The sequence below is a fragment of the Podarcis raffonei genome, chromosome 3 (genome assembly GCF_027172205.1).
Source record: "Podarcis raffonei isolate rPodRaf1 chromosome 3, rPodRaf1.pri, whole genome shotgun sequence".
Lineage (NCBI taxonomy): Eukaryota > Metazoa > Chordata > Lepidosauria > Squamata > Lacertidae > Podarcis > Podarcis raffonei.
In genome coordinates this window covers 113,733,058-113,755,791 of record NC_070604.1, presented here as the reverse complement: position 1 = coordinate 113,755,791, position 22,734 = coordinate 113,733,058, and the positions used below count along the sequence as shown (strand labels likewise).

General features: G+C 45.8%; 1 protein-coding gene across 7 annotated transcripts in view; it reads right to left on the bottom strand.

Annotated features, from left to right (window-relative positions):
* CCDC85A (coiled-coil domain containing 85A) overlaps positions 1-22,734 on the bottom strand; it is a 144,755-nt gene that overhangs the window by 9,298 nt on the left and 112,723 nt on the right. For 4 of the 7 annotated variants that reach the window (XR_008329775.1, XR_008329774.1, XM_053383678.1 and 1 more), the window contains one exon: positions 5,150-5,260. The exons of 2 other annotated variants lie outside the window; for them this stretch is intronic. Coding sequence is in view for 3 of the 5 variants with exons in the window: in XM_053383678.1 (XP_053239653.1) it covers positions 5,150-5,260 (111 nt within the window). In the remaining 2 variants the exon portion in view is untranslated. Of the gene's footprint in view, positions 1-5,149; positions 5,261-22,734 lie in introns of those variants that run through there. One more of the 7 variants, XM_053383682.1, reaches the window with a different exon arrangement.

Below are 22,734 nucleotides of genomic sequence, written 5' to 3'. Positions count from 1 at the left end.
AAATGAGGGACATTAAAATTTGCACTGTAAATTTCTCGGGCTGCAACTCTTCTCCCTTGGACACCCACCCACTAAGCTCATAGCCTTTATCCATAATCAAGAATTGGGTGCGTTAATGGGGGTGGAGAACGAAAATGTAAATTTTCCGCAGGAAAACAAAGCTTGCTTTTCCTCTGCAATCAAGAACGTTAATGTGACCTTGCAGGTTAAAGCTACGCAGGGAGCCCTTATAATGAATGTCTAATGGGGCCAGTTCAGAAAAGAAATTGAGCATATAACCATTGACCCAGGATGCAAGAATCCGAGTCCCAGATTCTCTGGGGAGCTGGAGAGAGTCTCTGTCTGCAACTACACGTTGGGTGAACCAGGTGCTCTGTATGAGTGCCTCAACCATGCAGAATCTCAGATAGTGCTCTCTTCCTTCCTTTTAGAAGGAAAGATAATTTCCGCAAGGCTTCTCCATGGGTGTGCTTGTTCATTATTTATTTGTTTGTTGCAAATTATAACTGTGGCGTTTGCCTCCTAGTAAATTATCAACTGGGGGACGCGGGTGGCGCTGTGGGTAAAAGCCTCAGCGCCTAGGGCTTGCCGATCGAAAGGTCGGCGGTTCGAATCCCCGCGGCAGGGTGCGCTCCCGTTGCTCGGTCCCAGCGCCTGCCAACCTAGCAGTTCGAAAGCACCCCCGGGTGCAAGTAGATAAATAGGGACCACTCTGGCGGGAAGGTAAACGGCGTTTCCGTGTGCTGCGCTGGCTTGCCAGATGCAGCTTTGTCACGCTGGCCACGTGACCCGGAAGTGTCTCCAGACAGCGCTGGCCCCTGGCCTCTTAAGTGAGATGGGCGCACAACCCTAGAGTCTGTCAAGACTGGCCCGTACGGGCAGGGGTACCTTTACCTTTTACCTTAAATTATCAACTGCCTGGACTGAGGGACCCTGTGTGACCCTCTTCGAGGGCGTGGGTTCGAATCCCACCACTGCCACCACTTTTGTGGCGATCATACAGGGTCCCTGGACGTTTGACGGTCTATTGATCCCTGTGACACCACTGTGATTGCCTCTTCGTTGCCACCAACCCGTTTCTCTTGGGTACACATGGAGTCCAGACAGTTGTTTACATTAAGAAATAATCAAGTTTATTTTTATAAGCGTGAACAAATTTAAGGTTTCAGTTAATTTTTCTTGTCAGTTTCTTATTCTTAGTTTCTTTACTAACTATATGTTCCTAACAACTTCAAACTGATTATTCCAACTATCTATCTGACTACACCTAAAAGTTCCTCTCACTCTCTCACAACACAACTTCACCAACCCACAGAATTATTCCTCCCTCTTCCTTCTCCAACTCCCAACTCTCAACTGACTTCCACACAACACCGACTCTAACTCTAACTCCTCCTACCAGTTTCTCTCTGGCCAATCACATCACATTCATTTAACCCTTTCCTTATGACCCACCTAGGAGGCAAATGCCACAATAACCCACCTTTCTTCTCTGAGGATGTGGGGTACCTGGTCATTCACTTCCCCATTTAAGCCCCACAACAGACTGGCCCAAGGTCACACCCAGTGAGCTACATGACGGAGTGGGGATTTGAACCCTGCTCTTCCAGACCCATACACTTCCAAGCAATGGCGTTATCCTTGCAAGTGCATGAGCTGAATACTAATTTAATAATAATAATTTATTATCTATACCCTGCCCATCTGGCCGGGCCTCCCCAGACACTTTGGGCGGCTTCCAACAAAATATTAAAATTCAGTAATGCATCAAACATTAAAAGCTTCCCTAAACAGGGCTGCTTCAGATGTCTTCTAAAAGTCTGGTAGTTGTTGTTCTCTTTGACATCTGGTGGGAGGGCGTTCCACAGGGCGGGGGCCACTACCGAGAAGGCCCTCTGCCTGGTTCCCTGTAGCTTTGTTTCTCACAGTGAGGGAACCACTAGAAGGCCCTCAGCGCTGGACCTCAGTGTCCGGGTAGGATGATGGAGGTGGAGATGCTCCTTCAGATATACTGGACCAAGGCCATTTAGGGCTTTCAAGGTCAACACCAACACTTTGAATTGTGCTCGGAAATGTACTGGGGGCCAGTGTAGGTCTTTCAGGACCGGTGTTATGTGGTCTCGGCGGCTGCCCTCAGTCACCAGTCTAGCTGCCGCATTCTGGATTAGTTGTAGTTTCTGGGTCACCTTCAAAGGTAGCCCCATGTAGAACGCATTGCAGTAGTCCAAGCGAGAGATAACTAGAGCATGCACCACTCTAGCGAGACAGTCTGCGGGCAGGATTGAAGACCAATCCTTCTCGGAGGTGCAGGATAGGTGAAAGTGAGTTGGGTGAGATTAGGTGAAAGTATGCAGTCTGCTTGGCACAGGCAAACACCCCTGCCTGCCTTCTGTGTGGAAGGGCTGCAGATCAGAGGTAGAGCATCTGCTTTCCAAGCAGAAAGTATTGGGTTCAATCCCCACCACCTCCAGGGAGGGCTGGCAAAGACTGAAAACCTAGAGAGCTGCTGCCAGCCAGTGCATGCAATATTGAGTTCAACTTGACCAATAAGGTGATTTGTTATGAGTTGGAGTGGGCAGGCAGGCAGTCCAATGATCCTCCTTCTAGTCATCTAGGGTCACCTAGCCCAACCCCGTGCAATGCAGGAATCTTTTGCCCAATGTGGGGCTTGAATCTGAGATTAAGAGTCTTGCACTCTACTGACTGAGCCATTCTGAACTCCCAAGTCCTTCTGTCGCTTTAAGGAATCCTGTCTAACTACACAAAGGAGTGCTACCCTCTTCTCTGGCAAGGGAGAAGGGAAGAGATCTCAAGTTCACACCTTTTCCAGATATTTCCCTGACTTAGGTAAGGTAAAGGGACCCTGACCGTCATCTCGCTTTATTGGCCGAGGGAGCCGGCATACAGGTTCCGGGTCATGTGGCCAGCATGACTAAGCCGCTTCTGGCGAACCAGAGCAGCGCACGGAAACGCCGTTTACCTTCCTGCCAGAGTGGTACCTATTTATCTACTTGCACTTTGACGTGCTTTCGAATTGCTAGGTTGGCAGGAGCAGGAGAAACGGGAGCTCACCCCGTCACAGGGATTCGAACCGCCAACCTTCTGATTGGCAAGCCCTAGGCTCTGTGGTTTAGACCACAGCGCCACTCACATCCCAGCCAGGCGCTAAGTGCTGCTTCGTGGGTGCAGGCAGCCTCTCTGTGTAACTTGAGTCTGCCAAAGGCACATGGCAGGGCAGAATGAGTGTGGGGGATTTTGGGAAATGGAAACAAAAAGTTTAGGAACCCATGACACGGTGCCTGTGTGCGTAATGCATGCTTTAGATTTTCTCTTTTTTCCCATTATTAAACTCGTAAATATTTTATCAGATCATAAAATATTAACCTATTTTTTCTGAGTTGCATGGAGAATACTGGAGAAAGTCTTTGCTATCTGCAAATGTCCCTTGTCTTTTTCAGAGGATGCAAATGATGAAGCTGTAAAGCTGCCTCCAAAGGGACAATTTCCTGCAAAAAAACCCATAATGCATAGGTAAAGGGGACCCCTGACCATTAGGTCCAGTCGTGGCCGACTCTGGGGTTGCGGCGCTCATCTCACTTTATTGGCCGAGGGAGCCAGCGTACAGCTTCCGGGTCATGTGGTCAGCAGGACTAAGCCGCTTCTGGTGAACCAGAGCAGTGCATGGAAACGCCATTTACCTTCCTGCTGGAGCGGTACCTATTTATCTACTTGCACTTTGATGTGCTTTTGAACTGCTAGGTTGGCAGGAGCAGGGACCGAGCAATGGGAGCTCACCCCGTCGCAGGGATTTGAACTGCCGACCTTCTGATTGGCAAGTCCTAGGCTCTGTGGTTTAACCCAAAGCGCCACCCGCCCATAACGCATAATAGTAGCCAATTGCATTTTATGGAGGAGGACGTTGCAAACTGAGAGCGGGGCAGATGTCCCTCTCACTCCCACCACTCCTCATGGTGGACAACGACCTTTCCAAAATGGGGCACCTATTGAGATGCAACTACTTGTCGCAGCACAAAGAGAAAATCAAAATTGTCGTGGAATTTGGGCACTTTTTCCATCAGAAAGGGCAAAGAACAAGTTATAAGTCAATGAAATTGTGAGCAGCATCAAAACATTCTCCCCCCCTCTGGTCTCATGACAGCAGATCTTGAGGTCACCCAAAGACTCGTATAAGATTCAAGGCAGGCAAAAGGAAGTACTAATTGACACAAAACACATAATTAACTTATGGATTTCACTGCCACAAGATATGGTGATGGTTTCAAGTTAAATGGCTTTTAAAAATAAAAAGTTGGAGAAATCCATGGTGCATGGGCCTATCTGTGACTATTCACCACAACAGTTTAACAGGACTTCCATGTTCAGAAACACTCATATTATTATCAGATGATGGGGGCAGACAGCTCAGGAAGTCTTGTTATTTAATGCCCTGCTTTTGAGTGTCTCAGAGGGATCTGAATGCTCACAGTTACTACTGGAAATGGAATGTCAGACTAGATCAGTGTTTCCCAAACTTGGGTCTCCAGATGTTTTGGGACTACAACTCCCATCATCCCTAGCTAGCAAGACCAGTGGTAAGGGATGATGGGATGTAGTCTGAAAACAGCTGGAGACCCAAGTTTGGACTGGATGGACCTTTGGTCCAATCCAGCAGATAAGTTTTGTATGTTCTTAGCTAGGAGGACCACACCATCCACAACTCAGTCTAAAACACGATTGTGTGAATGGGGTCAGGAAGAAGTCCACAGGGTGCTCTGATGGAGAGTTAGGCAGGTCTCACAGGACTTCTGAAAATGTAGCTATTTCTGTTCTGCTGATCAAAGGTGGCCCTACAGATGTTGCGAGACCAGAACTCCTGTCATCCCTGATCACAACATCTGGAGGGCCACACATGTTCCTCACCCCTGCTAAAGGAGAAGTCTCACCAGCTGACAGCCCAAGTAGAGACAAGTGGTAGATGTTGGGTGAGACGGGCATAGGAACATGTGGGGAGATGGAAGCAGCATTTGTGGCGTATCGTATCTTCCCTCTGAGAAACGCTGATGCTTTGGTGCGATGGATCACGGATGGTCACAGAACATACAGAATGGAGATTTGGCAGCTACATGCCAAACACAGCAAGGCGTGTTACCTTGAGGCCATTAACCACCGCTTCAGGCTGCTGAGAAGGTGAGGAGGCCTGGTCATTGACGCTCGGAGAGCAGACATTCCCATCTGCCCTTGTTGGCATCCTAATGGGACCCTTTGTAGAAAACCAAAAACTATTTAATAGCGGAATGTGCACCACGCTCATCAAGATGAACAGTTTCCCCAACCTCCTCTAGCTCCTCGCTGCAAAGCCCACTGGGCATGTACATACTCTGAGTACATGTTTAATTCAACCACCTTGTAATTGCGCCCTTGGGATGCTAGGCTGTCCCAGGGCAACCAACTGTCTCTGTAAGTTCCTGTAAGATTCTCGGTCATATTGAGAAGATGACAAGCAAAGGGAGCAAAAATCTCTAGTCCGAATCTAGAGATAGTTAAATCATGTTTTAAGTCCCACTGAAATCAAACTCAATGCAATTAACATGTCCTACTGTAATTGTAATTTATTTCTTACGGTCAAGGACCAGCTCACATAACATAACACAATAAAAACAGTGTTCATAAAAATAAAATATACAATCGGAGCAGATTGCAGCAGTAGCTCATGAGTTAAAATTGCGATACATACAGACACCCGTACAACTGAGATTTGGGCTACCATAAAAAATTGACCCTGGGGCGCCCCAAATGGCGACTTCAGCATTTCCCTAGTAAGCTACTTTATTCTAGAGGATGATCGGTGCCTGCAAATCTGGGCGCAGAATCTGGCTACCAGCCAGGTTGTCTTTGCCTAAGAGGAAAGAATTAAGTTTAGACTTGTCTGAAAGATCGGCGAGCCTCTTCAGCAAAGGGTCAATGGTGTCTCTACGTAAAAAGGACATCTAAAAATATATATGTTCAGGGCTTCCTATTTCCCCTAATGGGCAGGCGCAAAGTCTCTGTGCATACAAGACTCTTCTATAGGAGCCTTCCAGAACTGGTGAGGGCAAGGCTATTCTATTTTATTTATTAAATTTATATACTGTCCTTCAGCATAAGATCTCAGGGCGGTTCACAGAATAAAATGCAAGACAAAAACACAGGTAAATAATTAAAACAAAGCAGCGGAACGACTATACCCTCCCTTCCCACAGGGACATTTAAAAGGCTGTGGAATATTAATCAGCCCAAGGCCTGGTTGAAGAGGAACATTTTTGACTGGCACCTAAAAATATATAATGAAGGCACCAGGCAAACCTCCCTGGAGAGAGAATTCCACAAATGGGGAGCCAGCACAGAAAAGGCCCGTCCTCGTGTTGCCACCCTCTGGACCTCAGGTGGAGTAGGCACACGAAGAAGGTCCTCAGATGATGAACGCAGAGTCCAAGATGGTTTATATGGGGAGAGGCGGTCCTTGAGGTCTTGCGGTCCTGAGCCGTTTTAAGGTGTTATGGTCCTTGAAATTCTGGTTTCAACGGGAAGGAAGTGCAACTGGCTTTGCAAGATCAGGGTTTTATTTTTGAGATCACAGAGACCTAATACAGGAAGTAGCATACACAGTCCTCATAAGGAGGGAAGACATTGCAATGCTAACAAAAAGGCAAGAGAGCAATACTAAAGGGGTTCAAATGTAGGATTGTTTAATGGAGGCACCCCACATCCTTTGGCCATTTTACATTTGATTTGCAAACCATGCTAGAGAGGTTGGTTGAGGGCTCACAGTCATTTGCCACTTTCAAGTTAACTGAACTTTTGCACACAGCTATTGACTGAACTGTCTTATTGCCACGGAATATTCAGAGACATTCCAACTTCTGATGAGGTTTAAGACCAAGTTAAATGTGATTTTTTACAGTTATCCATCAGTTGTATGCCTTGTATCTTATTTCCAGCTGATGAAAACTATTACGAAACAGTAGTATCATTCCAGAGACACTGTCCTTTTGAGGCTTTTGAGAGGTCTTCCGTTGAAACTTTTGAAAGACTATTGAGAGACTTTACTTTTGAAACTTTTGAGACGTCTTCCTTTGAAAGACTGTTGTGAGACTGTCCTTAAGACATCTGTTATGAACACACGGCTTGACGGTCCTCGCTACCACTCTGTTATATTGTACATATGAACTTTGATCGGCTTATTCCTACAGTTTGAATATCATTATTCTATTATATATTCTCTACTAACTATTAGCCTACGTGTTGTGTTTGTATTGTGACGGAATATTCAGAGACATTCCAGCTTCTGAAGAATGAGGTTTGAAGACCAAGTTAAATGTGACGGCCGTCATGAAGAGGCCATCAAAAATGGTTCAGGAGCCCAACATGGTGGACATAATATTGGAAAGCATATTTGTGTCCATGCAGTGGCTCCTAGAAGGCTAGCATTTTCAAACCAGTGCTCTGCGACCTTTGAAACAGCCATGCCAGTGTGCAAATACCAGTGCGCACAAGGGCCAGCGCTTGTTGAACATTAAGTGGAGTTCTTGCATTAGAATGTGTTTTAAAATGGCCTATTCAACTTAGTTCTCACTGAGATGGTAAGGCTATGCTTAGTTTACTGTTTCAGACCGCAAGTGGTAGCCCAACAAGGAGTGGGAGAATCTGTCTGTTTCAATTTCCCTCAGTTTCTCTTTTTCCCCAATCCTGAATTCAGATCTCCACATTTCCACATGAGGTTTTTTTTGGGGGGGGGAGCGGGGGAGCAGGAGGGAGGGAATACTTTTTTTAAAATCCTCATGAAAATTCATCAGCATTTTAGAGTGAATTTTTCCTTATATACACACTTGTATGATTTTTTTTTTGGCCAAATATACACATTTTTGCAAAGGAACATACATCCGTGTTAACAGGGAAGAAGTCAAATAATATACAATGGCTTTGGCAGAGGAATCTCTGAGGCATGGATGGGCAGAAGTTAGATCGGTGGGTGATTTGCAGTAGATCAGCAAAGGTTCCTGGCTCCTAACAATCGCAACAGCAAACCGACTCCCTTAAATTAGGTTGGTGAAATGAAGAACACTAAACAGGAGTGTGAAACATTGTGGGAAAGAACTGTAGGAGCTCAGTTCAATTCTGGTACTGAAAACAAATTCGTAGTCTCAGAATGTGCTCAGAGGCATTTTGTTCTTTCACACCATTTCTTCTGCCTCTGCTCAGTACCTCTTGGGGTGATAGTAAAAAAGATGAAGATCTGTGAAGGCTACCCACTCCTGCGCTTAGACTCCCCCTTTTTCTTTTCCTACACTGTTTTTTCCTTTCTTTCCTCCTTATTTTCTAATCCCCCTGGCAGCGGAACATTCATCTCATTCCAGCACAATGCAATATGTATTTTTTATATACATATTTCTTTTCATGCCACAAAAAGCCAGAACAAATAATACATTCCTTGTGTGAGTCATTCTACCTGCAAAGCCCCAACATCACATTTTAAAATAGCCAAAGAATTTCAGGCCCCAGCATGCATTTCAGACGAAAGCACTTTAGTTTGAGGCAAATCAACTTCCTCCTTCCACCAGAGGTGGGTTGCTGCTAGGAGAAAGAAAAAGAACAAGAATGGGCAACAAATGCTCAGTTTCTAAGTCAAAGCTTAATTAAGACTGCAGCCCTATGCACAATTATTTCGGGCTGGTTTGCACATGATTTAATAAACTCATACCCCTGAACATTTATCCAACGAGAACAGGAACGTCCTGTTCCTCCATATTAGTAGTAGCACAGTCGTGCCTTGGTTGTTCCGACTTCCGAAAACATTTGACAACCAAGGCGCCGTTTCCGATTGGCTGCAGAAGCTTCCTGCACTCAATCAGAAGCCATATTGGATGTTCGGCTTCCAAAGAACGTTCGCAAACAGGAACACTCACTTCCGGGTTAGCGGCGTTCGGGAGCCAAAACGTTCAAGTCGCAAGGTTTTCGGGATCCAAGGTACGACTGTAGTAGCAATATTTTTTTAATTTATATCCCACTCATTTGACCGGGTTGCCCCAGTCACTCTGGGTGGCTTCCAACATGCATAAAAACATAATAAAACATTATCCTGAAAGATCTTCATTGGCTCCCAATACGTTTCCGAGCACAATTCAAAGTGTTGGTGCTGACCTTGAAAGTCCTAAACGGCCTCGGTCCTGTATACCTGAAGGAACATCTCCACCCCCATCATCCAGCCCGGACACTGAGGTCCAGTGCTGAGGGCCTTCTGGTGGTTCCCTCCCTGTGAGAAGTGAGGTTACAGGGAACCAGGCAGAGGGCCTTCTCGGTAGTGGCACCTGCCCTGTGGAACGCCCTCCCAGCAGATGTCAAGGCAATAAACAACTATTTTACTTTTAAAAGACAACTGAAGGCAGCCCTGTTTAGGGAAGTTTTTAATGTCTGATGCTGTATTGTTTTTAATATTCAGCTAGAAGCCGCCCAGAGTGGCTGGGGAAACCCAGCCAGATGGGCAGGGTATAAATAATAAATTATTATATTATTTCGATGTCTTCTAAAGGTGGTATAGTTACTTATCTCCTTGGCTAAGGGGTTGCATAACTCCATACCCAAGAACATTTCTCCAGTGAAAATTGGGACGTCCTAAGGAAAAGCGGGACATTCTGGGATCAAATCAGAAACCAGGATGGCTTCTGTAAGTCTGGGACTGTCCCTGAAAAATAGGGACACTTGGAGGGTCTGTAAACTATGGTTTGTTTGCTGTGAATGAGCAAGCTTATCCTGAGAGATAAGAATTTTTATCACTGTTAAGTGGCAGCCTTTGCTAGTCAATTCCTGCTACCTTCTTTGGTACAATCTTTGGTCCACCCCTGTGCTTGGATATCTTGATTCTGGTGGTGGCTGGAGATCCCCCCTCCCCAAATAGCCCCATCTCTTTCTTTAAAAAAGTCTGCGATATTTTCTTTCAGATGTAGACCTTAAGGTCTTAGCAACTAGCTTTTATGCCTTTGTATCCTCTAGGCTAAGCTAATAATAGTGCTTATTAGAGCTACTATTTTTAGCAATATTTCCTAAAGGCAAACTTTCTGCCTTCAGGGGACAATTTCCAGACTGACTTGCCTGCTAAGCAACATGTGTGTGTCTGCCGCACAACAGCAGAGGACTCTAGGGCATTTATTCCTAGGACAGAGATTTCCTAATAAACCTCTGGATGATTTGCAATTGATTGGCAACGTTTTCTCACTCCTGACTGTTTATCAATAGCAACAACAAATATGTTGTTCCCCATTACCAGCATATATATTAAAGGTAAAGGGACCCCTAACCATTAGGTCCAGTTGTGACCGACTCTGGGGTTGCGGCGCTCATCTCGCTTTATTGGCCGAGGGAGCCTGCGTACAGCTTCCGGGTCATGTGGCCAGCATGACTAAGCTGCTTCTGGCGAACCAGAGCAGTGCACGAAAACGCCGTTTACCTTCCTGCCAGAGTGGTACCTATTTATCTACTTGCACTTTGTGCTTTCGAACTGCTAGGCTGGCAGGAGCAGGGACCGAGCAACGGGAGCTCACCCCGTCGCGGGGATTCGAACCGCCGACCTTCTGATCAGCAAGTCCTAGGCTCTGTGGTTTAACCCACAGCGCCTCCCGTGTCCCTAGCATATATATTAGCCTGCTGCAAAAACAATGCTTTGAGAAAGCAGGTTTTTGTGCATGAAAGTTCTGTTAAAAAAACAGAGTCCTGCGATAGGCATTGGGATTTCTCCCACAATTTCCTCTGGAGCATTTAACTTGGCAGGCGGTTTATAGACATTTGCCGCTAGGTGAATACACAAAATCAGAGGTTGAAGTGGGTGGGCCTGATCCCCACAGCTTACAATACGACCAGAGGGCCATCCTAGGACTTGGTGGCCCTTGACAGCTACTCTTGAGGATGTCAAGAGTCTGGGACACACTTTGAAAACAATTTCTCTGCTCAACTGAAAACTGATGGATTTACATGGCTTCTTGGTGCGGCCCAAAATGGCTACCGTTATGCTCTTACAGAAGACGTAACTGAGGGAGGAGGCCAAGGAATGTAGAATTTCCACCCCCCTGCCCCCAAAGCTGACAGGCGAGACAGGCCGAATCAATAACAATGTAAAGCAATTCTCCGTTGTATTATAAACACATCTAATTCCTGTCACCACTAAGGGACCTGAAGCCAATTTTTTTAAGTGAAGAGGAAATTGGAAGCAGAAAATCTCCCTGAGGGAAATCCTGACAGGAAAATGTTTAACGACAACTCTGTTATAATAGCACTTTAGGAAATCAGATGCATTTCCCTAAGGCTGATCCTGAAAAAAATGAGACTTGTGTGTGTGTGTGTGTGTGCGCGCGTGCGCTTTTAGCAGGGCAGGGGGAGGCCCAAAGTTTTGTACCAGAGGAATGCTTCCTCAGACTTTGGAAGAGGGGATGGTTCAGTGGTAGCACACATTGCTTTGGATGAGGAAGATCTGGCTCAATCCTTGGCCTTTCCTGATGAAATGATCTCAACTGGCAGCAAAAGGGAAATACCCTTCGCTGACTCGAGAGCTGGATTAAACAGTACTGGACATGATGAATCAATGGTCTGCCTCAGTATGCTAAGTTTCATAGGCACATGTTTTCTGACAGCTCAGGCACAATTTTTAACTGGAGACTTTGAAAACTGCAGGCTCACAGCTCCACCCACCAGAGGCAGATTCAAAGGCACACAACCAGTTCAGTCGCACTGGGTGCAGAGCCTTTGGGGCACTGCAGGAGCCACCAGAACTGTGAGGTAGAACGGAAACTGAGAAGCGAGGGGCACTGAGTTTTGGCATCGCACAGGGCGCCGCTGAATTTTGAGACTCCCCAAGGACTGCCACTGCACCCGTCTACCCTAAATGGTTTAATTTCAGAGTGTGAGAGAGGAAAAGTCAGTGTGGTAAAGCTACAGCATTCTTTCCCAACCTGGGATCTTCTGACTACAACTCCCATCAGCCCTAGACAGCATGGCCAACGGTCCAGGACAATGGGAAGTGTAGTCTAACAAATGTATTGATGACACCAGATTAGGGAAGGCTAGGTTTAGAGTGTTTGACTGGGATCTGGGAAACCCAGGTTCAAATCACTATGAAGCTCCTGTGGTGATCTTGGACCAGAGTCTCTCTCTCTCTCTCTCTCTCTCTCTCTCTCTCTCTCTTGGCTGAGCATGAGCTGCTACAAACATGAAATGAAAGAAAGGAAGGATATGAATGTAATGAGTAAGTAAATAAGTAAGTAAAGGAGAATAGCTTGCCCCCAGAAGAGCTGGACTAATGCATCTCTCAGCACAAGACTGGGCCCATCACCTCCTGGCAAATAGAAAGAAAAGAAATGGAGGCAGTGAGAGATTTTACTTTCTTGGGCTCCATGATCACTACAGATGGTGACAGCAGTCACGAAATTAAAAGACGCCTGCTTCTTGGGAGGAAAGTGATGACAAACCTAGACAGCATCTTAAAAAGCAGAGACATCACCTTGCCAACAAAGGTCCGTATAGTTAAAGCTATGGTTTTCCCAGTAGTGATGTATGGAAGTGAGAGCTGGACCATAAAGAAGGCTGATCGCCGAAGAATTGATGCTTTTGAATTATGGTGCTGGAGGAGACTCTTGAGAGTCCCATGGACTGCAAGAAGATCAAACCTCTCCATTCAGAAGGAAATCAGCCCTGAGTGCTCACTGGAAGGACAGATCCTGAAGCTGAGGCTCCAATACTTTGGCCACCTCATGAGAAGAGAAGACTCGCTGGAAAAGACCCTGATGTTGGGAAAGATGGAGGGCACAAGGAGAAGGAGACGACAGAGGACAAGATGGTGGGATAGTGTTCTCAAAGCTACCAGCATGAGTTTGACCAAACTGCAGGAGGCAGTGGAAGACAGGAGTGTCTGGCGTGCTCTGGTCCAGGGGGTCACGAAGAGTCAGACACAACTAAACGACTAAACAACAACAGCAGCAGCAGCACAAGACATCCCTGTGAATATGCCTAAAGACAGGAAGGAGACCATATCAGGACAGTGAGTCATCATCTAGTGGCATGGGTGTCTCCCTCTTGCTGTGACACACTCCCCTTCCCCCTTGTCTCCCAGAACCAGAAGCGGCATGAAGAGTGTGGAGGAGAGGCTGTCTGATATGCAGGCACAGTCTCTGGTTGCTTGGGAAAAACCCTGGTGAGGAGGTGGGGACTCTCAGTTTCAGCAACCAATTTTCGTGGAAGACGACCACTGGGAATGAGGTGCTCTGCTCATTAGGCCTGACATTCAACCAAGTCTGTTTGTGATTGTGTTTTTGCTAATGACTCTGTGTTTACTGACTGGCACACTCCTGTGACATCTAGAGACAAAAATGGGGACCCTCCTCCCAATTCTGCTGCTCCTTTGCACTGGGCTGAGTGCAATATTCCAGAGTGATAAAGCATGCTTAGATGCAGCAGGCAGACTGCTCCGTGGAATGATGCTATGAGCTCACTGGAGTCTTCACTTCATTAGCTTGTTTTATTTATAAAAGTATTTCTCTACCGCCCACGCATGTACAACATGAAGGCGGTGCACATGATAAAATACAGCAAAATAATACACGACTATCACAATAATTACTTATGTCTCACTCTTTGCGAATGACCCGATTGGATCGTTTGTGCCATATTTTCCTTTAGAAGAAGAGCTAATTGTGATTTGTTCTTTAGTGGGGATGAGGGTTGACTTTGCTTGCAGCACTGCTGAATGAAAAATAAAGGGAAAAGATGCCTTCTCCCTCCCTCCCTCCCTCTCTCTCCTCAATTAGAATTGGCACAAGTGGAGAAACCTATGTATTTGCCCAGTCTTGGAAGTTGTCTCCCATTTGTCATCCATCCTCTATCAGAGAAAGCCTGGCTGGCTGCCGTCTCCCCCAGCAATTTCCCAGTGACGTGCAAGAACAGCCAAGAACATGATGGGGGAGAGAGAGGAAGAGCAGTACATCAGTATCTTGAGGACAGGCACTTCAGGACTCCATAGGAATCTCCCCAACAGACATAGTTCTGTTGTATCCTGAAGCAATCACTCATTTGGCACAGTAGGACGGCATTGGTGGGGAAAGGCTACTTCTGCTCCTAAGCGAGATCTGCAATCTCAACAACAAAAGTGGTCAGATATTGTTTCCTGCTGGGCAGACTGGCAGTGCAGCTCAGCCCCTCTTCTGATGCCAGAGGACGTCCTTTTCTTCCCTGCGCCACCAGCCCCTGGTAACGTAACCTTTATCTTGGGCCAAAACAAACTAGATGCCTGAGATCCGGTTTCCAAAAACCTCAGCAAACAAAGGGCACAGAGGAAGAAACTGTATTAATTTGACTAGAGCAAACATAAAGAGAGAGAGATCCGTAACTAGTATGGCCACAAGTACGCTGTGTTGTGTAACAGATTGGATAATAGATTTGCAGCTGCTTTGGGCAGAGATCAGTGTTTTGGTTGCTGCTCTGTAAAGCACTGCTAATATTAAATGTGCTTTCAAAGAATCATAAAATTGAAGAATTGGAAGGGACACCAAGAATCGTCCAGCTCTGTTAAGTATAGTGATTTAAGTCACTGAAATTGGAAATGCTTGTATGCATTAGGTAAAGGTAAAGGGACCCCTGACCTTTAAGTCCAGCCGTGACCGACTCTGGGGTTGCGGTGCTCATCTCGCTTTATTGGCCGAGGGAGCCAGCATACAGCTTCCGGGTCATGTATGCATTACTACGTGTTTAAATTTGATTGGTTGGCAACTGAATTCTAGAGAGGTCTCTAGTAGTTCTCATGTCATTGGATAGCATTGGTCACTTGGGAGGTATCTGGTGGAGGAGCGACTCCATTTTTTGTGAAGCAAGATGACTGTGTTTTAGACTCCACTGTGAACACTGCTAAGCTGAATAGAGCGTTGGAGTGCTTCTTCTTTGCTTGAAAGAAAGAAAGCAAAGCTGCGGGGGAAGGGGAAAGTAGAAATCCCTTATAGGAGCTGCAAGGCATGGCCTAACTGAGATACAGAAGGCTTGAGTGCTGAGCTCTGGAAAGAGAGGAAAATGCAGTTGTTTGTGTTAGGATATTTCCGTTCCACCTTAAAAGGGAGCAGGCTTTGTGAGTCACAGAGTCTGCGTATTTCCTGTTCACAGGATGTTTGTGTTTTCAGTTGCTTTCGTTTCTCCTTGGTGCCTGAACATACCGATGCAGGCGGTCATGATTTCTTTGTTCTGACCAACGCTGAATAAACTGTAAATATGCTCTCCTGCTGTGCATCTTTCGCTGTGTGAATTCTGCTGATAGAGTGTGCACCAGCCTAAGAATGTGGCAATCTATTTCTGAGGCTTCGTGTCGCTAATTGCTGATATTGCCTGTCTACAGGAGGTCAATGGATCGTCCGGCAGCCGACTTGGGGGCTATGATGGACTTTGCCTCCCTGGCAGTATCCCAACAGTTTGGAAGCTAAAAGAAGAGGCTGTAAGCCCATGCTTGGAGAAGCATATGACTATAAATATCATGTTTTAATTCATCTATAAATTTCTGCAAGTAAAGTTTTCGAATATTAAAGTCCGGGCATTGGTATAATTTCCAAAGAAGGGTGTCAGTCTAAGGTTACTAGAGTGGCTGGGGAAACCCAGCCAGATGGGCAGCGTATAAATAATAAATTATTATTATTATTATTATTATTATTATTATTATTATTATTATTATTACCATATTTTTTTCAATGAATCCAGGGACACTTTTCAACTTCAATGGATTTTCAATGGGGACTGATTTGTAAATCCATGGACTATCCCCGGGAAACGGGGACATCTGGTAACCTTATGTCAGTCATATATGTGATTTGAGCATCTCAGCTGCAATTTCGCTATTCTTACTTCAACAAGAACAAACCCTTGAAATGCAGGAATCACAGCTAAAGACTCCCTGACAGCTGGCCATCTAGCCTCTGCTTAAAACCATCCAGTGAATGAGAGCCCCCCACTTTCCAAGGCAGTTTTATTTACTTCTTTACGATTAGGCGACACTGAAGAACAGAGCAAGTGATCCAGCCCTGTCACGTCTCAATTATTTGTGCACAAAGGTCACCCAAGGTTGCACCCGCTGCCACAAATCAATAGAGAAACTGGCTGTGTGACAGAAGGATGATGCAGGTACCAAAACTCTCAAGCTTTGGAGTAGATGAATTTATAAAGTCTGGCTTCTCTCGGTTCTGCATATTTCCAATTGTAAATTCAGTTCTCCACATTTCCACACACACACACACACACACACACACAATAATAAAGATTTGCCAACATTTTAGTGTGAATTTCTCTTAATATATAGCCAGCATGGCCAATGGCCAGGGATATTGGGAGCTGTAGTTCAGCCATGTCTGTAGTAAGCCAAATATTCCCCACATTTGAAATAAGAGGAATATCCCCCATAAAACAGGATAGTGCCTACCAACCCTGGTCCACAGGCCTTCCCAGCTATAAATCCCCAGCCTTGCTGGAATAAGGGTCAGTCCACATTTGGGACCATGAGATGCCTGAATAGTCTGGCCATCACCCAAGCAGTGCAGGCAAGCTGCCATCTTGCAGGAATAACCATTCAATCAGTTTCTAAGTGGAGCTTTCCGGTTAAATGATGAACTTGTGAGTTCTTGGTAAAAGAGAGAGGAGGTTTTCTAATGATTTGACTGCCACCGCAATGAAGCTGTGTGAGGATTAATCGATCCTTATCCGTCTGCAACTTGCACACACAGTTAACACAATGGGAGCATGGAGACTTCCAACAAAGAAATACTGTATTTATTTGCATTATAGATTGGCCTTGTCATTGGCATTGTAACAAAGATCTTTTTTGAAAAAAGAAACCTGAAAACAAGAACCTTCTTTCTGTTCTTAAGTTGGCTCTGGAAGGGAAGAAAACATGCTGCACTGGCAAGCATGTAGACTGCCCAGAGAACCAATCTAGGGTCATAACTACAGGGTACTAAGTAGAAATACCCCAGCATTCATCCCATATAGCTGCTGAGGGGTCTCAAGACCCCCCCAAGAACAGCATGGAGAACTGGGCACAAGCTAACAAAATGAATTTCAATAGGGACAAATGTCAGGTTCTACATTTAGGCAGGAAGAACCAGATGCACAAATATAGGATGGGCTTGCCAGTACTACATGTGAAAAGGATATAGGGGTCTTAGTAGACCACAAGCTTAATGTGAGTCAAGAATGGATTCACCAGCAAAAAAAAAGCTGATGCTATTCTAGGCTGCATCAACAGAAGTCCAGTGTCCCAATCAAGGGAAGTAATAGGTAAAGTGACCCCTGACCGTTAGGTCCAGTCGCAGACGACTCTGGGGTTGTGGCGCTCATCTTGCTTTATTGGCCAAGGGAGCCGGCGTACAGCTTCTGGGTCATGTGGCCAGCATGACTAAGCCGCTTCTCGCAAAACCAGAGCAGCGCAAGGAAACGCCATTTACCTTCCCGCCGGAGCGGTACCTATTTATCTACTTGCACTTTGATGTGCTTTTGAACTGCTAGGTTGGCAGAAGCAGGGACCAAGCAATGAGAGTTCACTCTGTCGCGGGGATTCGAACCGCCGACCTTCCGATCAGCAAGCCCTAGGCTCTGTGGTTTAGACCACAGCGCCACCCGCGTCCCAAGGGAAGTAATAGAACCACTCTATTCTGACTTGGTCAAACCACACCTGGAATACTGTGTCCAATTCTGGGCACTACAATTGACAAGCTGGAACCTGTGCAGAGGATAGCAAGCAAGATGATCAAGGGGCTGGAAGCCAAGCCTTATGAGGAGCGGTTGACGGAGCTGGGTATGTTTAGCGTGGAAAAGAGGAGACTGAGAGGCCATCTTCAAATATCTCAAGGGCTGTCACATGAAAGATGGAGCAAGCTTGTTTTCTCCTGCTCCACAGGGTAAGACTCAAACCAATGGTTCCAAGTTACACTAAAGCAGATTCTAACTAAACATCAGGAAGAACTTTTTGACAACAAGAGCTGTTTGACAGTGGAACGGACTCCTTCTGGAGGTTGTGGACTCTCTTTCATTGAAGGTTTTAAAGCAGAGATTGGGTGGCCATCTGTCATGGATGCTTTAGCTGAGATTCCTGCACTGCAGGGGGTTGGACTAGATGACCCTCAGGTGTCCATTCCAACTCTACAATTCTATAATTCTATGCAGCGGAAAGTCGATAGGGGATCTTTCCATCTGGTAAGCTTAAACGCTTGTGCACACGGTGCGCTCATCACAGCAGATATTGAATGCTACCCTAAGTGTTTTAGAAATGTATAAACTGCGGAAATTTGCCACCAGCTTCCCTGTGTGGGGTGACTGCTACATTATTATTTACCGTATTGCCGCTCTATAAGACGCACCAGACCACAAGACGCACCTAGTTTTTGGAGGAGGAAAACAAGAAAAAAAATATTCTGAATCTCAGAAGCCAGAACAGCAAGAGGGATCGCTGCGCAGTGAAAGCAGCAATCCCTCTTGCTGTTCTGGCTTCTGGGACAGCTGTGCAGCCTGCATTCACTCCATAAGACGCACACACATTTCCCCTTACTTTTTAGGAGGGAAAAAGTGAGTCTTATAGAGCAAAAAATACAGTATTTTATTCATTATACAGTGATACCTCGGGTTAAGAACTAAATTCGTTCTGGAGGTCAGTTCTTAACTTGAAACTGTTCTTAACCTGAAGCACCACTTTAGTTAATGGGGCCTCCTGCTGCCACCACACGATTTCTGTTCTCATCCTGAAGCAAAGTTCTTAACCCGAGGTAATATTTCTGGGTTAGCGGAGTCTGTAACCTGAAGCGTCTGCAACCTGAAGCATATGTAACCTGAGGTACCACTGTATTTATATTCCACCTTTCCTCCCGAAGGAGCCCAGCAAAGCAAGCACATCAATCATATATACATACTCCAAAAACAGTTTAAAACATTCTCTCAGCCAGTGGTTTCAGGGCTGTCGTGGGGTATAGATGTTCAAAATAAATATGTGTGATAGAAAAGGCTGGCATGGGCTTTGAGTCAAAAGTCTAGCTAGGGGGGAAGATTTAACAATCCAGGCTGAGGCAGAGGGGGGAGGGGAAATATATGGAGAGGCTGAAGTGAAGTCAAAGGGAAGGAAAGGGTGAAATCTAAGGTGATAAACTAATGGAACGAAAAAGCACAGGAGATAAATGGGAAGCGCTGGAGGTGTTGAAAGACAAAACGAAGTTCGCGGGAGAGTTAGCAATGCTATCTTGCACCTTGGTTCTCCAGGTTTAAGAAAGGGCAGCTGGCACTTTATTCTTAAAAATATAACTCTCAGAACTGTTGAATCAAAACCAAAAGAAGACGAAGACCGCAGGAAATCAGCCAAGGAGGTGTAAAGGAGGGAGAAGAGAAATCTGAACTAACAACCAGTCTCTTGACCAAAGAGAAAGGCAGACAGAACTTGCTGGCCAGATTTTTAATCAACGTTTCATCCATCAAAACTAACTGACCTGCCAGACAGAAGGCTGCAACTGTGTTAAATAATGTTGCACGGTACAAAGAGCTGAGGGCAAAGGGAATGAGAGCCACGTATGTCAGAGCAGTTTCAACTCTGCAGGCTGCTGTTCTCCGTCTCCACCACCCCTCCGTCCATCTCAGCTCCTGCATACCTCTGGGACGCAGAAGGCTGTTTGGAAGAGTGAGGCTGTTCTCCACTGACAAGAGCACCCATTCCCAACTGCCCAACTTACAACGACTGCATCAAACTTTGGGGAAGGGCGCCTGCTCATTCATTCATTGCATGTCAAAGGTCCCTGGTTCCATCCCAGCATCTCCAGGTAGGACTGGGAATGCCTAGCCTGAAACCCCAAAGAGATGCTGCCAGACAGTGTCAGCAATACTAAGCTAGATGCAGAGCATCTATGTTTCTTCCATCACATATAACCTTCCTTCCATACTGTGGGGTTGATTAGGCTCTGAAGCAGCAACCCAGTGAAAGACTCTGCTGTCTTTGCTTGCTTATTTCTGTTTTCTGGGCCCCATCAAAAAGAGGGCCATCCCAAGACATTTCGTTGCATGAGGCAGAATACAAGATGGCACCCACTCCCATTCCATGGACATAAATTGATCGGACTGACAGCCAAGATTCTACTTCAGCACTGCCGATGGGCCAACACCCTTCTTTGCAGAAGGCTCGGTTGGCGTTGGGCATACAGGGCAGGCCACACACAGCATACACAACACCTCACGTCTGCTTCCCACCCTCCAGCTTCTGCCACCAGAGGCAGCTTCCTCACTCTGCCTAATGACAGGGCCGGCTATGTCCAAGAAGCCTATTTATATACCAAAACCAATAATGGGAAAAGAAGTGGGATATGCAATAACTCGCCCTGCTCAGAAGTAATTATGAAGTATATTTCCGCCATCTTTGACACCACCGCTGCAAATATCATCCACAAAGATATTATTCCCCTCTTTTCTGATTCATTGCCTAACCTCTGCATAAGCGCATTCTGCCTCGTCTTTGTCCGACTTCTGCCGCGTTGCCATGGAAGTTGAGGATTCAATTCCTCCAGCTCTTGTACATTTGCTTGTACACTTCTGGCAACAAAGGTGGAATCCATCTGTTTTGTTCAGATAGTGTTGTCCTGGCAATAGCGTTCGCTGCCGTATTGTTCTATTAAAAGGTGACACTTTAAGGCAAATTACACTACCAGATGATGATTATTATTATTATTTTAAGAATGCCATTAGCAGGCTTCTGGTTTTTATCTATTAGAAGAAATAGAGCCAGTTCAACAGAAAAAGTCAATCTCTTGCTGCACTGATAACTAGCAGTGGAGGAGATATTCGATTCAGTTCACATTTGATCGTGAACTGACCCAATTAACAATACACTCTTCTCCAAATTGTGCAGTTCTCTAACAAGAAAAAAGGTACAGGAAAACATGCATATTAGGGGGAAGTGTGCATTAAAACACATATATTAGTTAAAATAGCTTGCATAATATATTGGGCTGTATTCAACTAAGTCCTACTCAAAGTAGACTCATAGAAATTAATGAACCTAAGTTCATGTTCATCAAGTCCATTAACTTCAAAGGGTCTTCTTGAGTAGAACAGGCACTGAATACCACCCATTACATTAGGGGAAACTGCTCACAATACTATGCATACTATGTGTATTTCAGTCAAATGCGTACTAAAACGTTTACAAATTTTGATAACTGATCAGATTAGAAATATAATATTAAATCAAAAATGACAAATTGAGAATTGGCAAATTTGTTCATCTTTATTAGTAACATCCCTTCCAGTTGGACCAGAGAAAACATTAATTCCTCAAATATCGCCGCAATTTCTGCTAGTCTATTAGTCTAGAATTATCCCCAGCGATGCGCACAGGGGTCCAGAATGTAATCCCCCCACAAAACGGTCACTGCCTGTATATAACCACACATAAACACAGTGGCCCTTGTTTTGTGGCTGTACTCTTCCTTCTGTTTCTAGGCTCCTTCTCCCCTAATGTTCCAGGTTCTTACAACTTGATCTTATGGTAAAGGTAAAGGGACCCCTGACTATTAGGTCCAGTCGTGACCGACTCTGGGGTTGCGGTGCTCATCTCGCTTTATTGGCTGAGGGAGCCGGCGTACAGCTTCCGGGTCATGTGGCCAGCATGACTAAGCCGCTTCTGACGAACGAGAGCAGCGCATGGAAACGCTGTTTACCTTCCCGCTGGAGCAATACCTATTTATCTACGTGCACTTTGATGTGCTTTCGAATTGCTAGGTTGGCAGGAGCAGGGACCGAGCAACGAGAGCTCACCCCGTCATGGGGATTTGAACCAATGACCTTCTGATCGGCAAGTGGTTTAACCCACTGCGCCACCCGCATCCCTACATCGCCACCCGCTCCCAGTCTAATCCCACAAAGTTACTTCTGTCCCTAGGGTACAGGTGAGGCTTTACTCTGAGTCACAACTGCCAACTTTCTCTTTCCTCACAGAAACAAAACTGCAAACATCCCGACAGCTGTGTCCCATCAGCAACTAGAATGTTTAGGAATGTTCTATACAGTGTGCTGTCAAATCAGCATCTTTTCCCCCATGTGACCACTAGGAACTTTTTATACAGGCACAAAAAGCGCAGGAATCAACCTGTGATTACCACACCAAAACAGAAAACTGGTACCAGGCCTCTGATGATTGCAGAGAAACTGCTTTATGTCATGCATGACATTTTCAAGATGCCCTTTGTGGGCAACTCCTGCAAAGCACATTTCTGGCTTCTCTGAACGCAGGTTGTACTATATTTCTAGGTCTTCCAAACTTTATTTCCACCCAGCCGGCTCGCATAGCTATGCGCTTCGGTGAGTGCTGCCATAAAGTGATGATACACACATGCCTTTGTGCAGCCAGCCAATTCATTTTTGACATGATCTGTGGGACAAGGATCCAGCAGCCTGCTGCGATTCTTGAGCAGAGTCTACTTCCTTGCTCCAAAACTGCCATCTACGGTCATAGAAGCAGCTTGGATCCTGTCCAGTCTCAGGCCAACTGGGAGCAGCAGCGTTCATTAACTCACCGCCTGGCCAAATGGAAAACCTACAAAATCACTAAACGCTGTGATACTTCGTGCTGGTTCACACATTCAGAACAAAGCTCCAACTGGGGCAGCTTGCCCACACTTTTTCCCGCCCCATGTATGGTGCAGGCTGCGACCAGGGCTGGCA